Raw genomic sequence first — 22024 nt, forward strand, 5'->3', positions numbered from 1 at the left:
TTAAAAGCAGCAACCTATGCAAGGTGCTGAGCTAATAAATGTAATCTTAGAATTACTGTTCCATTGTTACTGAAACACAACGTTGAAAAGGAATGTATACAATTGTCTGTGTGTATACATGCTAGCAGCATATATATCATGTATATAAGTATATGAGGCTGAATAGCTATATATATATATATATATATATATATATATATATATATATTTATATATATAATTTTCCTGTGTATATTTGTGAGTATATGAGGTTGGATAGCTCTCCTCTGTGTGTATATGTATATATATATATATATATATATATATATATATATATATATATTTCCTGTGTATATCTGTGATTGATTGGATAGCTCTCCTCTGTTTCTTTAATAAGTAAGTTAGTACAAATAATCCTTGCGGTGCCTTCCACCCTGGCGGCTGACACTGCGCAGGGACTGACCTCTTTGTCCTTCAGGTTTTGCCTATCAGAGCCCTCTTCTATCGCAAAAGCCAAATCATCTGATCCCAAACTAACTGTCAGCTGCTTGTGATGGTGGCAAAGCAAGACATCAATCAATCAGTTTTTATCAGAGTCGGCCTTCTCTCTTCTCTTGTGCTCATCTTATCACCTGACCCAGTTGTAGCCCTGACTTCTCTCCAGCTTCACAAACTTCCTCACAAAATATGTGGCTGTCTGCAAGGCCGGCAGCTTCCTAGGAGATTGTCTTATTGGGGCCTCTGCAATTGAGTCGCCTATACATTTATACATTTTATTGCCTTTAATTAAATCAATCGATAAAGAAAATCTAAAGAGTTAAATAGAATAGAATGAGCCGCCATTATTAGTGGTTAGAATTTCTGTGCGGATGAGCGAATCTACAGGAAGATTTGGAGAATCGGGATCTAACTAATCGGCTGCCAATTTGCCTAGTAGTAGAAAAGTTTTCAGATTTCTGGAGGAAGTCCGATATGTCCCCGTCCTAAGAGAGCTCAGAGTCTCATTCCAGATTAGGCTATGTTCACACACAGTCTTTTGGTCAGTCTTTTTTTTTTAACCAAACCAGAAGTGAACTGAAAACACAGAAGCTGTAATAATCTTTCCAGTATAATTTTGTCCTGTCAGTTCCACTCCTGATTTTGGGTGAAAAAATACTTGCCTAAAGACTGCCGGAAATACTGTGTAAGAACATAGCCTTAAACAATTGGCAGCTTATTAATTAGAATTATGCTGCGTTTACACGGAACGATAATTCGCCGTTTTTGAAGTAACAATTTTTTTTATAACGATCAGCGTTTAAACGGAACGATATATCATACAGAAAAAAATTTTGAGATCATTTTGCGATCGTTTTGCGATCGCTTAAGCCTATCTCGCACATAGGTTAAATCGGTGAACAACTGTTTACACGGAACGATCTGCGAATTTTTGGCGAACGACGATTTAAGAACATGTTGTAAGATCAAAATGAACAATTTCTCGCTCGTCGTTTAATCGTTCGCTGCGTTTACACGTACGATTATCGTTCAAATTTGATCGTTATTGTGCAAATTCGAGCGATAATCGTTCCGTGTAAACGCAGCATAAGATATGATAAATTTTAGGGTAGATTCACGCGTAATGAGTTCACAGCGGATTCCACACTGTGCATATCGCAGCAAATCCCCTGCGATACTTGTTACTATTAGGGCCAGGTCAGACTACGAGATCCATGCGGATAAGCTCCGTTGGATTCCGTGCGCGATCCTGCTTGAACATCTGGCCATCCCATAGTCTTCTTTCTACGGTCAGGCGGATTTCACCATGTGCCCAAAGCATTGAGCAAGCGCACAAAATCGGCTGGAGCTTATCTGCGCGGATTCCTTCCGTCCTGCTTCTGCTGCGGGAATGTAGTGGCAGCTTTTTTAACTACTTCCATGCTGGACTGGTAAAATTAAGTTAAAAAAATGCTTCCCCCCTCCCACGTTCCTGTAGCACTCTCCTATATGCTTCTCCAGATCCCGACTTGCAGACTTCCTGCTCCTTGGCTGAGCGGACTGTCAGTGAGCCGGGACCCAAATAATCAGACGGGAACGCACCATAGGAACAGGGACTGGTAGACATGGTGTCTTTATTATTTTTATCAGCCCGGCATAGAAGTAGTTAAAGAAAGTTGCCACTACATTCTCTCAGCGGAGGCAGAGCTATAGGGTGGGTTCATACTACCGAATCGGCGCGGATAATTCTTTCAGTGGACAGTGCAATTCGCCTGTGCTTAGAGTGGAGTCTATGGCACAGGCGGAGATGCACATGGCCACCAGAGTCCGAGAGCGGGTGCAAGCTGAGGAATCCGCAACGGGTTTTCATTGGGATTCCGTAGTGTGCACATACCCTTAGATTGCAATTTACACATGTACACCAACCAGACCACTGCTTTTAGAGCAGAGTGGTGGTCGACAACCTACACAATAAGCTGTCAACAATGGGAGGGAAAGAGCAGCATATCAGGAGAAGGAGGCTAAATTAACGAAAATATTCAACTTGACGAGTCCTACAAGTATAATTATAAGGCTATGTCCCCACATAGTATTTCTGTCAGTATTTGATCAGTCTTTTTTTAACCAAAATCAGGAGTGGAACTTACAGGGCAAAATTATAAAGGAAAGATTTGCACAGCTGCTGTGTTTTCAACCCAGTCCTGGTTTTGGTTTAAAAAAGACCGACCAAAAGACTGATGGAAATACTATGTGTGAACATAGCCTAATACTGAGACAAAAGTAATCCATTCAATCTGCAACATTTCAGTCCTCTGTGAACCCATCCCCATAGCTCATCCAGCCTAAGCCAAGCGTCCGAATACTGTATATGGGAGTTTTGTCTGGATTTATGATACAATAACTTTTTTTTGCTCTTTTTACAATTCTGCTCCTTAAACTCTAGAAATCCTTAGAAATAGTTAGAAATAGTTAGTAGAAAGACTTTAGGGAGCTGAGGGGTTAATCTGTGCAGAACCTACTAGACAATTTTAGTCCTAAATGCTAGACTTGAATTGTTTCAACGTGAGGCTACAGTCACACATTCTGTAAGTTTGTCCGTATTTGCAGATTTAGGGCCCATTGACTTTATTTGGGCTGTTCCCATTGTCCGTAGTTTTACGGATCAGTAATCCCTGCAGCAAAAATTACTGACAAGTCCTGGTATAAGACATAATTGCGATGGATGCAGTCCTAAGGGAGTCCAGGAAAACATGGATACAGCCATAGGCCTTAGGCCAGCCACCATGTTTTGCAGGACTCCTTAGGACTGCATCCAACTTCTTCAGCCAAAGGGGTTATCCAGCATTAGAAAAACATGGCCCATTTCTTCCAGAGACAGCACTACTCTTGTTTCCAGTTAGGGTGCAGGTTTTGCAACTCCATTGCAGTTCCATTGAAGTGAATGGAGCTTAATTGCAAACCACACCTGACCTGGAGACAAGAGTGGTGCTGTCTCTGGAAGAAAGTGGCCATGTTTTTTCTAATCCTGAACTAAGGCTATGTTCCCACACCATCAAAATGACAGATGTTTTTATTGGACGGCCATCATAACAGCAAATAACGGCCACTATGTGCCGTTAAATAAAAACAGCCATCATTTTGACAGTGTGTGAACATAGCCTCAAAGTTTTTAAAGCTGATGTTGCTGCCTAATGGAAAGATATCAAACTGGAATATTGTAAGATGAATCCCAGACATGCCTTATAGATCCTGGAGCTTTTACTGATGCTAAAAAGGTACTTATTTAGGTGGATTTAAGGACGTGTATGTGTTCATCTCCGATAGCCAAGCCGTAACGCCCTCAGATTGTCTCAAGAAGAGCAGGATCCCTGGATGTATGGCAGTAATTACATTAGCACCGTATAGGCCATCAATCAATCATCAGCCTTTTAATCAAATGAGAGGAGCTGTTTCCTGATCCTTTGAAGGTAGACAATATTTATGGCCCGAGAGATTTATGGTTTGTTTCAAGAAGGAGTAAGAATCAAATGTGAATTCTGTGAACACAATAAGGTACCTGAGGTCACGAGTCAATGATAATATAATAAAGAAATGGTAGATATTTCATTACAGGTTACTTCAATAATTATGAATGCACTATTTAAAGGGGTTCTCCATTGGAGACTGGTTCATCTGATGCCTTGATTAGGTGGGAATTCTGATGATGTGGGGTGGGCGGAATTATTTCGCATTTCTTTCATTATAAGAATAAATTGAGAAAATGATGAAACATTAATTTGCTTATTTTAATGTTCGGACCAATATATGGGCCTTATTGCAAATTTAGTAGTCTATATGGGCTGTTCTACTGGGAGTCGAAGGATATTTTGCTGGACAGGACAAGACGAGTGTTCCCACACTGTATTCTGGAAATATATTTTACAGTTTTATTTTTCTCACTGGGTTCTACTAACCTTGTTTGTACACATGTGTATTACATGCTATCACACCAAATTTTGGGCATGCCATATTTTTTATATAGTTGGAAAAACCTTTTAAAAGTTTTTGAAGTTTTGAGAAAAGTGTGTTTGTGGGGGGAGGGCACTCTACCCTTTACCAGATTTAAAAGCTGTTCTTAGAGCAAAACCTCATAAGGTGCCTATACACCTTTTATAATTTTGTCAGCTTTATGATCTCTTCCACCCTCCCTATACACATAAACACGGTGGTACATTCATGAGCTCTGGTGCCAGCTTATCCCTCTGAGAACAAAGCCTTCTGGCATTGAAAAGCCATCACGCCCAATGCCTATCTCCACCGAAATCCAAAAAACTACTTCAATTCAAAACTTATTCGACTTTAGTGAGCATTTGCTTACCCTATGGTAAATTTCAGATATTGAGTGAATAGGTATCACAACAGTGACCTCCTACAGGCTTTATTACAAGGCACGATAATCAGGGGAAGTGAGCAACGAGCTGTCAGCTTAAGGGCCTATTACACGGGTCATTTAGAGGAGCAAACGAGCACTCTCAGCGCTCGTTTGCTCCTCGTTCCCCGCTCGCTGCCGACGCTATTCAACGCAGCAGCAGCGAGCGGGTGAGTGCGGGAGGGGCGGCGGGGAGCTGCGGGGGGGCTGTTCGGGTGATCGCTGATCGTCCGGGCAGCCCATAGGATATAGCAGCGTCTGCTGCCGATGCTCCTATTCAACGGAGCGCCGGCAGCAGATCGCTGCTATATCAGTCGTTTGTTTTTCAACATGTTGAAAATCAAGCGACTGAACGATGTCGGCTGATCGTTGCACTCTATTCCATGGGGCGATTATCGTCCATAGCGGCCGATATCGGCCGAATACGGTCCATAATCGTTCCGTGGAATAGGGCCTTTAGCATTCGATTCCACCACACTGCCTGTGCTCTTACATGTACAGATAGGGAGCAAGGTGAGTGGGAGGGGCTGTCCAAACAATCCTTAGATCATTCTGGTGGCCCATTGAACTCAGCTGTTGCTCCTTTTACACTGAGTGGCGTACTGCAGATTGTTGTTGCACAAATCGTGCCCTTTCAGCATGTTGAAAGACCATGATCAGCTGACATCACTCATTCATTGATCACTCAATCATTGATCATTAAGATACATACTCAGGGGGTTGTTGTTTAGTGCACCCTGGGCAGGTAATCTCATACCTAAATAACAACTCATGAGCTACCTTCTATTATCAATGGAATAAATAACAAATACTGATACGGCGCTATGGTGTATTGGTATTTGTACTATCTGTGGCATTAACGCATCAATCTTTTCACAACATAAAAATAAGCATGAGCAATGTGTGTGTGATAATTATTAGTGTTCCGACAAGTTACTATGACCACCCCCACCCCCCACACAAAAAAGTTACAATTATAAATAGATATATATTGTTTGTAGGGTGGTACAACTCCTTTGGGAGCGGGACTGAACAGAAGGCAACAACACACACAAAGAACATCTGGACACATAGCATTGTGCATGAGTAGACAGAGGAGGCACGCCTGGCACCATCCCAACGGAGATTACTAGTAAATAAATAAAGTAACCAAGTGACTATAGAATAAGATAATTTTATAGTGTGTGCTTTATAATATAATGCAGTATGCGGGATAAGATCGACTCTTAAAGGGACAGATCTATAGCATATATATTGGTCAAAGCATGGCTTAATGGACAAAAAATTACATTCAAAGTTTGCCAGATGGCATATTCTCACCCTTATGCAATAGGATTTTATTACAATCCTATTGTCATTTTTTTTTAGGTTGTAGCAGTATATAGATAGATAGATAGATAGATAGATAGATAGATAGATAGATAGACATTTCTATGGTTCTATAATAATTTTCAAATTATTTTTTTTTTACATTTTTAACTGAGCTAACGCGACTAGTGCTGAGCGAACATCCCTATGTTTGGTTCAGATCTAGAACGCAAAAAAAAACCATTCACAACAACAAATAACGAACGTATAGTAGAAGCGTACGTTTCGGTCTATGCACATGCGTACAGATTATCAAGTGCAAAGCGTAAATTACTTTGTTGCGTACATCGCGAGATAAATATTCGCATGTCCCAATATGTTGGAAAATGATCGTTATAACCATTTTGATCATCGAACTAATTGTTGGTGATCGGCGAACACAAACAATTATCGCCATGCTCGTATGAACACAAACGAACAGTTAAAACCATGTTTGCTTATCACTAAACGTGACATACAGGAATTGTAATTCTTTGTACACTTGCACTTTGGGGGAGGAGAGAATTATAATCTGTGACTATGAGTAACTATCTGTGTGCTAAACTGTGTTTTTTTTACTATACAGAATAGATATATTCTAGTATACCGGCGCAATTTTTTAATTTTGAAACAATGGTAACAGATTTTTCCAAAGTGGAACTACGGATAAGTAGTGGACTTTGAGAGAACACAGATGCCAAGTCCCCTTCTTCTTTCAAGAGAGTTTTTGAAGATCGGAAATCAGTGGCCTCCTTGGATGCGGGCCAGCCAGAGAAGAAGTTACATGGATGCCATAGCACCAGAATGGCACAGCACTGCAGAAAAGTGATCATCACAGGTGAGAATAAAAAAAAAAAAATTGATTGCTTCTTTTAGTTAAAATTTCCCGTCATTGGTCAGACTCTTCCTGATCCTTAGATATCCCCAGAAATGATGGCTTGCTTCACTTTCAGGTTGGCTACGATGTTTTCCAGCTGTACTTGACACGTTCAATTATAAGTTTATAGAGCCTGCTTAGTGCCACTTCTGGCATTATCTAGAAATCTGCCAGGGTCTCAACACTCAGACCCCAAGGGATCAAAACTTTTGCCATATCTGTCTGACGTGTTCAATGTATCTGTAAATAATAAAATACATATGAACACTATTAGAGATGATCGAACTCGAACCATCAGTATTTGACCATAGGTTGGGCCATAGGTTGTATTCCTGTTTTCCAGGTGGGACTCGGGCTGTCTCCACCTTCCCCACGGAACGGGAAGACTGCGGGAGTCAAATACCGATGGTTCGAGTTCGTATGAACCTGACCATCAGCGCTGTCCGATCATCTCTAAACACTATCACACCTCTAACTAAGGAAGTCTTGGCTCTATTTGAGTCCACCTATCAACTCCTTGTTGGGCGCAACCTCTGTGGGGGTCACATGTCTGTGAAGAATGGACCCCTGTCTCCTTAGCCCCACATGGGCTACTAATCCACTACAAGTCTAAGATAAGGAAACCACCAGATTTTCCCAGCAGCCATTTTACCCATCTATGGTTGTGTTGTTACCATTGTTCTTACGCAAAAATATCCGACCTAGTACACCCTTATTATAAACTAAAAAAGGCGAGAAATATTGGTTTTATTATTCAGTTTCCTCTCACACAATTCGATCTCGGCTTGGCATACGCCAAGGATTTCTTTGTAATACATTAGATATTACATATAAATCATCTTCACTTATATGATAGAGAGAATACAGGTTACAGAATTACATTTATCACCTGAAGCCATTGGAAATTTTATCTATATTTGCATTATTTCATTACAATAGGGAGTAGGAGTTATGTATCTATATGAAGGCATTCACCACTAAGAATGGAAAGAGGAAAGAGCGAACTGGGTAAAAAGCAGGCCAGGGACGTGTTCACATGGAGGCAGAAATCTAAGGAACGTAAAAAAAACAGCATGTACCGGAATTGATAAACGACTATACCATCTACATTAGTAATCCATTAACTTGATAGGTGAGACATACAATGTTAAAAACACAATGACGTGTCCGGAGCTATAAATCCTACGCGTTTTGAACCATGTGCATTTAGGTTCTTACCCTCAGATGAACACACCAGCTATAGTATGATTAAGAACCTAAAGGCACAAAGTTCAAAACGCGTAGGTCTATAGCTCTAACATCGTATGTATCTTCTATCATGTCGGTTCTAATGGATTACTTAAGATTATACAGATTTTTAAGCATCCTGACTTCCCTCTTTCTTCCGGTCTCATACACCGCCCTCTCTTTGAATACCGAAAAACCATCATGGAGGTAAACTATCAAGGAAAACAAATTTTTTACATAGTAATTCAAGGCAAACCTGTGGATTAGCCCCATTCTATGTTCGTGTCCTGACTACTCAATATGTTCTCCGAATATACACAGAAACCGCATCTAATTGACAAGCCAATAGAAATCCATGATGTGAACAGTAAATGCTCATACACAGAGCAAGGGGTCATTCACACATTTCGTAATTATGACCCATGTATGGACGATGTTATACGAGGAAGAATTCGAAATTCCTGGCATCATCATTAATGATGATGCGGGGAACTCCGAAACTGTTTTAAACCTTCTGTACTGATAAGCAGTTTCGCAGTTCTTGGCATCATAATAAATGATGATGCCAGGAGCTTCAAACTCAGTTTCATAGCACATCGTCCATATTTACAGACCGGCCTTAGGGTCCTAATCCATGGGCTGACCAGGGCTCGATCAACAATGTAAAAGAGCACCGATCTGTCATTTAGGTTTGAACCTAAATGAACGATCAGCTGATGACACGATCATCGGCTGATCGTTATCTCTATTCCACGGAGCGTTAATCGGCCGAATAGGGCCGATATAGCCGATTATCGCTCCATGGAATAGGCCGCTTAGCCTTAAATGGTTTTCTAGGGGAAACTTCAGCTTTGCATACTGCCTCCCTATGACATTAAACAACAAACAAGTCACCTCCTTACCCCTGGCACCATCATCCAGTTTCAGCTGTATTCTCATGCATTGCTGCTGATCTCCCACTCCCATGCTGAGCTCTATAATTGGCTGACATTATAGAAAACTGGCAGAATTTTCATGTTTCCTCCATTGGGTGCATGGGGGGGGGCAGGGGTTGTAAACCCCAGCCACACTGCTATGGCACTGGTTTATCCCTTGAGAGGACCTGTCAAAGGACCTGAAAGGGTTTTCGATGTTCTCAGAACTCAACTTGGCTTTTAATTCCCTGTGGCTACAAAAGTTGGATGCAGCCATAGAGCTGCCAGGAAAACATTGATACAGCCTATGACTGTATTCATGTTTTTTGATGACTCCCTAAGGTGACATTCAACTTCTGCAGCCACGGGGGCTTCAAACACCAAGCACTCAGATTCAGATAATGTTGCAGAACACGAATAGTTTGAAAGATCCGCTCAACACTAATCATGACCATCACTTCTCTCCACCGACATCATCTGTTTGTGGTGATTCAGGAAGCCAATACACCCTAGAAAAACCCACTGAAGGCGGCATCTTTGACCTATTTTAGGCTAAGGTACAAGGGCACCTCTATGGTTAGATTAGGATAGGGGGAGGAAAAAAGGATTTCATGGGGTGGACCCCATTCGTTATATAGTAGAAGCTTCCACGTGTGGGTATGGTTCTTTTTGTTAAAGTCTATGATAGTTATGTATGTATAGTTAAGTCATGAGATGTGGCGGCCCCAGGGCACATGGCCATGCGTTCTCTCCCTACTTTACGATACTGACCTCCATTGTACAATGACATACAGACTTGTTATCACATCATGCTCTGTCAGCTGCCATATGTCAAGAAAAAGACAACAACAGTAGAGTCCCATAAACCATTACAGATACCCAATTGTGACTCCAAAAAGAAATATTATATGGTTGTAAAGTGATAGATGCAAAAACACAAAGACAGCCGGGGAACCCCTTATAACAGATAGATATGAAGTTGAGCTTGTCAGATATAGCACAGCCAGTTCACGATAATATCACAATGGTTCATCCGCAGTTTTCCATGAGAATGCAGGTAAACAGTGTGCCCTAAAGAGTTAAAGCACAAATTCATCTCTGCCACGTCTGTAATTACACCACAATCCCATTCCATTTTTCATGCACATATAAACCACCTCTTTGCATAGAGGCGTTTTATCCGTCTCCAATGAAACATGCACTTTACAATTAAGATTGAGCTCCCATGTAAAACAGCTTTAGTTAAGTTTGCGTCGGGCTTTGCTTGCGTTCCCCGTTCAAAGGCGGACATTGGTCTAATATATTCTGTATCATTCTACATATGCTCAGAAGTAATTACGAAAGTAACACGCATTGGGATGGTTATAAGCTCTAGAGAACAAGACAATGTCATGCGCTATACTAATGCAAACAGTCAATCCTACAGCCTATACACCAAAGGCTAAACAATGACTGTGTCCAATCCTATAGTATATGGATTATGAAAAGTAGCACAAATTTTTTTTTTTTTTTTAACAAAAAGGCTCTATCACACCCATTCACACCATACACCTAAGAGTTTTCTTTTTTGGTTATTTAATTGCATTTTAATTTTAATCCGTACCTTCAGTTACTTTACTCTACCTGTCAACTAGAACCTATTTGTGTCTGACAAACCTATAATAGGTTTTTGACCCTTAAACTAACCAAATAAAACCAATAGTACTTCCTGAAATCCATATATACCATAAATAGTATATATTATCACTTTTTGAGTGAGAAAAATTGGAAATGAGGCCCGAGATATTTCCAGATATAGAGTAATGTTAAAGGGGTTGTCCACGTAAATGATTTTTTTTTTTTTTTATTAACTGGTGTCAGAACTGTCCAGAGCAGTAACAAATCCCCATAGAAAACCTGTCCTGGCCAAAAAAAGACGGTGTGTGTGAACCTAGCCTAACGATGTAAAAGTTCCATGCTTGTTGTGATTATTGTAGAAGTTTCTAACTTGATGAGATTTTTTTGCAAGCTTTGTAAGGGGCATTAACCATCAGGTATGACTGATCGACTCTATTTTTTTCTCCTATGTGTCAATTGTTTTGTTTTAATGCAAAAGGGGCCACAAATTCTTCTGATAGGTGGAGATTTAAGAGCTAAGACAATATATATGACATATCCTTGTCTATGGTCAAAATAACCCTTTGGATCAACCCTTTAAGACCTAGTATACAAGAAAATAAAATACTTTAGTTTTCTAAAAATCCACAAATACATCAATAGTAAACTGCTCAAAATGTTACATTTGAAAACAATTTTTTCTTTTTCTTTTTTTTTTCTTTCTTTTTTTGAGGATTGTTTCTTTGTTCCCAAGTTTGCATGGTATGGTACACAGTACACAGTATCCAAACATTTCACCTTCCAATAGTTTTCTGTTATATATGGCCTTGATGTACAATGGTAAAAGATGGACAGTAGCCTCACTAACACAGTAGTTGACGGAACACAGAAAAGAATAGATACCTGACAAATTCATTTAAATTTATTAAAAAATAAATATTTACCTTAATTTTAACATTGTACTTTGGTTTCAGTAGAATAGTACAACACAATCGGTTCAGCACCCGATACACACTATAAACACACTCAGTACATGCAAACTTTTCATATCTTGCTGTATACATTCTCCAGGTAGTTGTATTTATTTCAATCTCCTATGGAATTTGCCCCTGTGGCCCCAATACATGCCTGAGATGCTGAAATTAGAATGTGAGGCCTATAGGAGATAGAGACCAACGTAGGTGCATTTTCTCTACAGTAGTTATTTTATTTTATGTTTTGCATCTATCCGTCTGTCTACTAACTATCTATCTATCTGCCTATCTATCTCCTATCTATCTATCTATCTATCTATCTATCTATCTATCTATCTATCTATCTATCTATTATCTATATATCTATTTCCTATCTATCTGCCTATCTATCTATCTATCTATCTATCTCTTTTATATGTATATTTATCTATCATGACATTTTCTCATCTCCAGTTTGAGGTATGATTTCAATAATAAGTCTAATACTTAGCATGTTGGTCAAGCAAGCAATATAGTCTCCGACTAAGGCCATTTAATTCGGGCCATTTCATTGGGCAATAACATGCAGTAAAGCAGCCTTGAGGCATGACTTTTTAACACATGTAAAATGAGCTCATAAAACTCCCACAGGAGAACAGCATATCATCATTCCAGGCAGTGATCACTAGACAAAGTAAAGCAAGTGGAAAGCAGAAAAGATGTCAGAATATTTTTTTTAAAAGACATGACAGCAAAGTGCACAAGGTACATCCATGGGAACATTCAAAAACATTCAAAAAAAGTGACGCTTAAGTACTAGCGGAAGGTAAGAAAACAGAACAAATGCAAAAAGTGGTAATAAACAGAACAAGAAGAAAAAGTATAACTCCGATTTAGTTCCTAACTACGATAACAAAGTCTAACAATAAGTCCACAACACAACTGAAAAGGAGCCAAAGTGCTAATTGAGGACATTTCCTACAACTGCACAGTAATAGCAAGATAGGACACTGCCAAGTCCGGTAATGGTCAGATGGAAGCAACACCAGATCTTTCATAACACTGCTTCTATGGCAAATGTACTATACACAGTAGTATGTAAGCCCCTAAAGACTCTAAAGCTGATGGCATACAAAAACAACAGCTCGCAAAGCTGACAAATGGACGGTATGAAGTTAATCTACTATTAAAGTGACCCACCCAACAACCTGGCTTCTTGCTTTTTTGTCTTTGTAAGTTAGAGCGAACAAATTATCATTACGTATTTTTACACTAAGACTTTGCATGGTAACTTTTTTAACTTTTTTCAAATGAGTTACTACCGTATGTGCCAAAATCAGTTACACGCTTATTATGGTGTCCGAAATACAAAAAAAATTATATACCAAGTTTTGTTTTTGTTATACTTGTGTGAGAATGTGGATTTGAATACATTCTACGTTTATGGAGAGACTTAAATTTTTTTTTAAAAAACTGTTGGTTTATGAAACCCGGCCCATCTGATATCAAAAATAAAGAGGTCGTGGTGGGAGCAAACAGAAAATATATAAAATGATAAGGAGGGATTCATTATTCTAAAAAGAATAACTACATAATAACTGTTGAAAATATACGTTGCATTCAATTTTTAAAAAATTTTGGGGAAAGTATAAAATTTCCATAAGAAACCATTGGTAGTTTGAAGATGTTAACCGTTACAGTCAACACCGAAATAATGAAAAATATTTAAAAAATATTTGATTTAAATTCAACAGCTCGTCAACTTCTAAGATTCTGACGGAAATAAAGTAACCGCCTTACGGACATGCTTCCGGACATTAATATTTAAATCTCTCTTATCCCTTGTGATTGGAATTCGGTTTCTATGCGCAAACAAAAAAAAAAAACAAATCGATGCAGCAAGAGTTCAAACTAGATCCCTAAACAGTTTGCTACTCTCCATGAACAGATAAGATAAACTTTCTCTGACCCAAGAGATGAAGTTGCCATGACGATCTCAGAGTCCACTTTCCCTATTGATATTTTGCTGATGTAACAACAAATAGAACCAGATCTTAGCGCTGATAACGGTGATTAATTAATACGAATATTGATCCATACAAGAAAGAGACAAGGCTATTAACTTAAAGCCTGAAAAGTCAATTGTTACCTGTGGCACAGATACTAACAGCTGATTCCGGAAGACAATAAACAAATGTGTTATCTTTATGCTAATGCATTGGCAAAGGATGTACAGGATTTTCATATTCACACCAGCTCTAGAAAACTAGACGAAATAGCTAAAAATTGTTTAAAAAAAATAAAAAATAAAATACAAATCCAGAATTTTGTATATCAAAATTATTTAGCCTAAAAAGTATAAAAAACAAAAACAATAATAATTATCATCATAATAATAATAATAATAATAATAATAATAATAGTGATTATTCCCATTTTGCTATAAGGCTATAGAATTCTAGGATAATGCATTAAGCCATCAGGACTGACCGCTTCCAACTTTTTTTTTTAGGTATTTGGAAATAATTTTGTAAACAAAAAACTGTACTATGTATTGTATAAGTACTATGGATAAAACTCTATTTTGCACACTAAACATTTAAATTAAGTCCCCTTTTATTTTATTTTTTTATTTTTACACCGTTAATAACATTTTACATGTTGCCAAAAATATCTTTAGGTCATCCAACAAAAAGACCTCTGATTGTCAATATAATCTGCACCCCGAGCTTAACTGCTGCTGGAATTTAGGGAGGGCATTAGGATTAAGAGAGCCTAAATTTTCTTCTTGCAGGAAGAAGATCAACAAACTGGCAGCAGTGCCACATTGGCTCGCGACAGTTTTGGGCATTTCATCAATAGATTTTTTTTTTTTTTTTTTCAACCAAATCCCTTATCATACACTTTCTGCATTCCACTCAAATTACAATTATTTGTAGTCCTTAAAAACAAGATAAAATATACAACACAAAAAGAAACAGAGTCACTAAACTGCCGTATGACAATGTGAAAGTAATTTTGTTGCCATATCTCACATTTTTATTTTTCCGATAACATTTTTTGTATTTTTTTTTTTCTATTTTTTATTTTATGACTTCATTTAAATAATGGGCAGGGAATAGAGAGTATAGCTCCCCCCCCCCCTTGGCAATAGTCCACAACAAGTTGTGATATTAGTAGTGTAGACCTCTATACTGTGCGGCCTTATACACAAACAAAGCATAGTCATTACGACTGGCGTAAAGCCGATCCTATGATTTTCATTTTTAACTCCCCCCCACTCAATTATTTCAGTGATACGTGTTCTATAAGATTATACTCATGGCCGTGAAACAGGTCATAAAACTGGCAAGAGCTTTCAAGTCCGAGCCTATGTTATAGGACGAGAAAAAAAATAAGTCTAATAATCGAGGAACACATTTGCCATGATTTACACATTTCCTGACACAGACAAAGAGTTTTTTTCTGTGGCTTCTATTCAACAGATTCTATTCAATTATCATAATGTTTGTAAAAGGTCCAACCTTATTCCGAAATCAAATTGTGTGGAGTTGTACAGTTGGCTGCTCTGCCACCAAACCATCCAGACGCATGATTCAATTTGTACTATTGCAGGTGTTTTCCACCTTAGCCCTTACGGAGGCGATGGCTGCATTTCAGAAGAACAAGTCATCACATGAACCTTGATTGCCCGTGAGAAAGTTATAGGGTAAACGGTAAAAAGGGTAAGAATTCACAATAACAACACTGATAGCATATATATCTATAGCATAAAAAAGAAATTCAAACCAATCACAAAAAAACATCTAAAAAATAAAAGAGAGGCCTGTTATATGTAAAAGAAAAAGTCACTTTTACACTTTTCACCTCAAACAGTTTCACATTTTATACCTCGACTTCTTCATATGGTCAAAACTACCAAATTGTTATGTATCGAAGTCTTGAAGAAGTAGGCCACGAACTACTAAGGGTTAAATCAATTTTGCCCAATGTGACTAAGCTCCAATTACATGTATTTACCTGAATTATTTTTCTAAATATTTACATAATGCTTTATTTTTTAAATATGACTTTATTTGTAATATTTCCAGATCACCTGACTTTTTTTTTTTAAATAATTTTTTAATTTTTATTTACTAGATGATATTCTAAATAGTTTTTGATAGGTAAGGCCCTGATTTATCGTCATCCCTCAGATTTGCACACACAATGCTTTTTTTTAAGCTTAGGAATCCTGTGACACATGGCTGCGGAATGCTGTTTGCCAACAAACAAAACTATGATGCTACGCTCCTCCCACTGTGTCTGGTACCTCTATAGAGGCTCTATAGTAAATGTTAACTACCCCTTAGGAGCCTGTAGATGATGCAAAGTACTTTATGTAAACATGGTCAATCAAAATCTTTCCAAAAATTTTAAAAAAAAATCAACAAAAAATAAAATAAAATTTTGACTCCAAAATGACTAAACTGACAGGACGAAGGACAATCTGGGCAATTTATTGGCATATTGGCAGGGGGTGATAAGGCTTGTGACAACAACAGCGAGCAGCTGGCGCAGGGAGATGAGTTGATAGCATTGATATGGTACTCCCACACAAAACACCTCGGCTCCTATCACTGCTTTTTATCAACCTCATATTAGAATAATAGCTCATGAGAGAAAGGTTTTATTTTCTAGGCCGGTAGGGAGGGAGATGTTCTACTAGATCCTTGTAATAAAATAATATATTTAGAAAAAGAGAGGGAAAAAAACTGAATAAAATCAGAATTTTTGTGACAAAACATGGGGGCAAAATACATAATTTATCACTGTATTATCAGGATATCCAGGCAGTCTAATCAAGGAGCACTGAGTGACTATTTTTTGCCTTATCATCCAAAGTGGTGGAAACGGAGAAGGAATTATCAGGCTTCTGCAGATTGCTAGGCTGGAATTTTAATGGTAATAATCGGGTTTCTGATGGTATATCTTCCCGGCTTATCTTTCCCATTATCTCGCCTTATCTGGCCAGTCATCAGAGCAAATTAATGGTGCTCTTTCAGCTTTGCCTTTTTATCGCTGCCCAGAGAGCACCCAAGGGGAAAGAATAAGCAAAATATTAAAATACTGCATAAATCACAATTTTAGATAGCACAGAAAGAATGCAGTACGAGAAGAAGAAGAAGAAGGGAAAAAAATCATCCCAACAACCTTTTTGTCCTTTAAAATGAGTGTCTCTGGAGTTTCTTGGCACAGGATGACTTTAGTTGTTTTTTTTTTTTTTTTCTGGTTATTTTGTTCTCAGCATCATGCTATGTAGACTTGCAGCCGCTAAATGGTTTACAAATCATAGAGGTGGCTTGGGTTATTATACAGGGGCTAAGCTAAAAAATTTTAATTGGAGAGGTAATTTAGTCATTTGCATAGAAATTAGTTATTTTTTTCCTAATTATGGCTTGAAAAATAATACTAATATGCAGCAAACACAAACACACACACACATGAACACTATATATATATATATATATATATATATATATATATATATATATATATAATCATTTCAAAAATTTTAATTGTATTCAAACATTTTAATTAAATTTTAAATGCAGACACAACAACGTCATGGGACGTCTTCTAGTCTAGAGGCCTTGTTAACTTGCAGTAGTTACTCCCAGCCTGTTGTGATATCTCTATGAAGCTACACATAACTAATAATACGTTAAACTCATAAATTTCCGGAACACACTACGTGACATTAAAAAGAAGCGTCGTCCAATAATACGTCTACATTCCATCGCTGATCGATACTGTCATGACACCATTACACTGACACAGTCTTGGTTCCTATCATATCAACATTGGTGACATAAATAGACCGGTTTAGCTACACCATGTGTATTTTCCAATTAACATCCCCACTTTTATCTCTCATCATTAGATGAATACAAAAAAAAAAAAAATGAACAAATTTAATTGAGGAGATAACAAAGTACACAAAAGGGCGATCAGATGGTCTGTGTTCCACCGAGCAATTAATGCTAATAGTTTATGAACAATCAAGTCAGTAACCTTACAGTCAGAATGGCATGACGGCACAATTACACGACAGATACATAGTCGGGAGAAAAAATAACCATGTCTACACCTAGTTCCATAAAGGGTGGCACAAACAAGTAAAAAAAAAAAGTACACCTCAAAAGTTCCTAAAGTACAGCAACACATTAACACCGACACACCAGGGGCCGAGACGCAACTAATGATTATTGCTTTGTTAGCCAAAATTTTTTTTTTTATTCCGAGCTAATTTTTTGTAAACAATTTCCTGCTAATTAGGAAGGAGTTTGAATTTATAAGAACAATATTTGTGCACACTTGTAAACAAAAAAAGTAACAATATTTAAAGAGACAAAGACATATTTTTTTGGTATGCTGGCAATGACTTTCGAGAAGTGTTGTAGCGAGTCCATAAAAGTCATCAGGAATTAGCACTACCCGTGCAATTAGAGCGAGGAGAAATCAATAGGAAAACGCAGGCTATGGAGCAGTCCTGGAGTGTGACATGAGGATTAGTTGCATGGAAGTGTGTGCTGATGAAGATGCACTGCTACCGAGAGGGGAAGTGTATCTCATTAACTCATGTTCTAAGGGTCCGGGGGGGGGGGGGGGGGGGGTGTCAGGATATCAGAACTCTAAAATGTTCCTTCTTCTAGATGGGAGAAAAGTATGGAAAATGGCGATCCATAATTAAACCGTATCTGTAGAAACTATGTGCGGCCAAAAAGTGGTGTAGAATGAGTGATAGGTCTAATAGGTGTGCAGGTACCAAGTTATTTGTGGATGCCCAGCGTGACATTGGCCCATCCAAGGACTGTAATAATTGGCGCTACTTGGGACACCAAATACATCAACTTGGATGAAGTTGCTGTGACATAAGTGTCAATTCCACAAAGGCCACCGGCACTAATAGGACACCGGCACTAATAGTTCTGTAGTTGTACGAGGCGAGTGTGCCCTTTCCCTGCACACACTCATTTGACAGCTTGGAGTTGTAATGATGAAGAGGTCAGATAATGACTGTGTGTGCACAATGTATATATAGACTGCCCTATCTGCGCTCTACGTCTGTGATGGGCACTGTCTCTTCTATGGTGACATGCCATGATCAGTGCCAGTCTACTATGCCTTCCCCATAACTTCCTTCCTATTTGGATAAATATATAGAGTAAGTCGAAACCAACCGGACTTGTTCAGCAGTCTTTAAGAAGACGTCTCCCCCCCCCCTCCTTCCCCTGCCGGCACACCGTGGGACTCACGTTTAATTTGTCGTGGCTTGCTCTGCTTTCTCCGGGACATGCTGCTCTCTTACTTCCTCCAGGAACCCGAGCGACAGATCAATTGGATTGTTTCATAGGAGAGATCGATCGACGTCTTGCGATTCAAAGTCAAATGATGTGAGGAAGAGAGGGAGAGGAGGGAGTAAGAGTGGCTGGATGAGGGCAGTGCACACTCACAAGAGGGAGAGGTGGAAGGGTAGCGGAGCAAAGGGATGACAGAGTGAAGGGATAAAGGATTGTAAAGAGACAGAGAGAGAGGGAGGGAGGGGAGTGCTCTCATGGAGGAGTCCCAGGGTGGATGCTGCTGCTGCTGCCTCAGCCTGTGCACATTCACTCTCCCTGACTGATTGCTGAATGGGGAGGAAAGAGGAGGTGGAGCAAACTGCACTTTTCCAGTACAAGGGGAGGGAGATAAGAGATGAGTAGGGAGGAAAAACCCTTTACAAAGTGTCACAAAAAGAATGTGTGAAGACAGTAGCATCCAAGTAACAGTGCATGCGGCTCCTAGGGAGCAATCCGGGTGTGTGTCTGCTGTGTATATACTGAGGGTGCATGTGCCTGCTGTGTACTGTATATACTGGTGGGGTGTATGTGCCTGCTGTGTATATACTGAGGGTGCATGTGCCTGCTGTGTATATACTAAGGGTGTACGTGCCCACTGTGTTTATACTGAGGGTGCATGTGCCTGCTGTGTATATACTAAAGGTGCACGTGCCCACTGTGTATATACTGAGGGTGCATGTGCCTGCTGTGTATATACTAAGGGTGCACGTGCCCACTGTGTATATACTGAGGGTGCATGTGCCTGCTGTGTACTGTATATACTGGTGGGGTGTATGTGCCTGCTGTGTACTGTATATACTGGTGGGGTGTATGTGCCTGCTGTGTGTATACTGAGGGTGCATGTGCCTGCTGTGTACTGTATATACTGGTGGGGTGTATGTGCCTGCTGTGTATATACTGGGGGTGTATGTGCCTGCTGTGTACTTTATATACTGGGGGTGTATGTGCCTGTTGTGTATATACTGGGGGTGTATGTGCCTGTTGTGTATATGCTAGGGGTGTATGTGCCTGCTGTGTATATACCGGGGGTATATGAGTGCAGTTACTGTCACCGGCACAGTGCTGGAATGTAAAAAGTTTTCAGTATTTTCTTATTACAGCACATTGCAGAACATTTCCTCCCGCTCTGTGACTCTGATCTTATCTGTCTCCTGCTAAACCTTAATCCACATCATGCCATTCAATCCACCTGCAGCAGCTAAAGCCTGAGGACCAGGGGGAAATGTATATCTATATATCTCTGTCTGCCCATGAATCTATCTATCTATCTATCTATCTATCTATCTATCTATCTATCTATCTCCTATCTATCTCCTATCTATCTATCTATCTATCTATCTATCTATCTATCTATCTATCTCTCTACTATCTATCTTTCTACCTACAGTGGTCCCTCAATTTACAGTGGCCTCAAGATACAATATTTTCAACATACAATGGTTCAGAATAGTCCATGCATAAGAAGAATATACTTCAGCGGCACTCACCATAAAATTTCACCTGTATTGGAATAGATTCATGCTTTACAGGACAAGGAGAGGACGCTCACTCCCCACCAATGTTTCACGCCTATCTGGCGCTTTCTCAAGGCATCTCAGATACCTTGAGAAAGCGCTGGTTAGGAGTGAAACGGTGGGAAGTGAGCGTCCTCTCGTTGTCCTTTAAAGCATGAATCTATTCCAATACAGGTGAAATTTTATGGTGAGTGCCGCTGAAGTATATTCTTCTTATGCATGGACTATTCTGAACCACTGTACAGCTGAGCACCACCTACACCTAAGAGGGAAGGAGAAGAGTCCACTTATACCTCCATGCTGGGACCTTTAGTGCCGGTGATCCCTTGGAATTGATTAGTAATAGTACTGTATTGGACCCAGGGTGGTTGAGAACAGACAATTGACGGAGAAGGAGGAGGCAGTAGCACTTGATTGCACCCAGCCCAGTATGGTTGAAAAGAGACTGTTGGAGAAGACGGCACCACTTGATTGCACCCAGGCCAGTATGGTTGAGAACAGACTATTTGAGGAAGAGAAAGAGGAGGATAAGGAAAAGGAGGCAGTACCTGATTGTACCCAGGCCAGTATGGTTGAGATTAGACAATTGACAGAGGAGGAGGAGGATGTTCAGCCTTGGAGTGGTGGCTTGGGAATCCTAGCTGATGTTGTTCAGCGCACTTTCCAGAACACGGACAAGTGGGATAATGTCGTTCATCCCATAGTCATGCCTGCTCACAAACAGAGTTGCGTCCTCAAAAGGGATCAACAATTGGAAGAACATGTTCGAAGAAACCTTTGCACTATGAGGTTTATCACATGTGCCATACAAGGTGTATGACGCAGCCCTCCCTGCTGCACAGCAGAGACAATGTTCCTCCCTTTGTGGGCTACAACACTTCCCACTAGGGAAGAGCGAACTTTTGAAAAGTTCAGTTCGGTTCGATCCGGCGAACTTTCGTGAATTTCGGATCGGTCCAAACCGAACCGAAAACGAACCTTGCTCTAACGGCTGAATAATTGCAGCTACAATAGTGGGAGTGTGATAGGGTATAGTTTCGTTTAGTTGCAGTTGCTATTACAATGAAAAAAGTGGGGGGAAAAAATTTCCAAAAATAATGAGAAAAAAAAAATAATAATAATAGGAATAAAATTAATAAAATATAGTGAATAAAAGTACCAAAATAGTGAAAAAAAATATTGGAAAAAAAGTTTACAAGGAGGATGCGCCAGCACTTGATTGCACCCAGGCCAGTATTGTTGAGAAGAGACAAGTTGAGCAGCAGGAGGAGGCAGCAGTTGATTGATTCCAGTCCAGTATTATTGAGGAGAGGCTACTTGAGGAGGAGGCAGCAGTTGATCGATTACAGG

General features: G+C 39.4%; 1 protein-coding gene across 1 annotated transcript in view; it reads right to left on the minus strand.

The window, feature by feature from the left end:
* Window positions 1-19413, minus strand: part of ZFPM2 (zinc finger protein, FOG family member 2) — a 332257-nt gene extending 312844 nt beyond the window's left edge. The window contains exon 1 of the mRNA XM_069957210.1: window positions 19077-19413. Coding sequence (XP_069813311.1) covers window positions 19077-19116 — 40 coding nt within the window. The 5' untranslated portion in view covers window positions 19117-19413. The remainder of the gene's footprint in view (window positions 1-19076) is intronic.
* Window positions 19414-22024: the final 2611 nt, after the last annotated feature.

Source organism: Dendropsophus ebraccatus, chromosome 2, assembly GCF_027789765.1.
Source record: "Dendropsophus ebraccatus isolate aDenEbr1 chromosome 2, aDenEbr1.pat, whole genome shotgun sequence".
Taxonomy (NCBI): domain Eukaryota; kingdom Metazoa; phylum Chordata; class Amphibia; order Anura; family Hylidae; genus Dendropsophus; species Dendropsophus ebraccatus.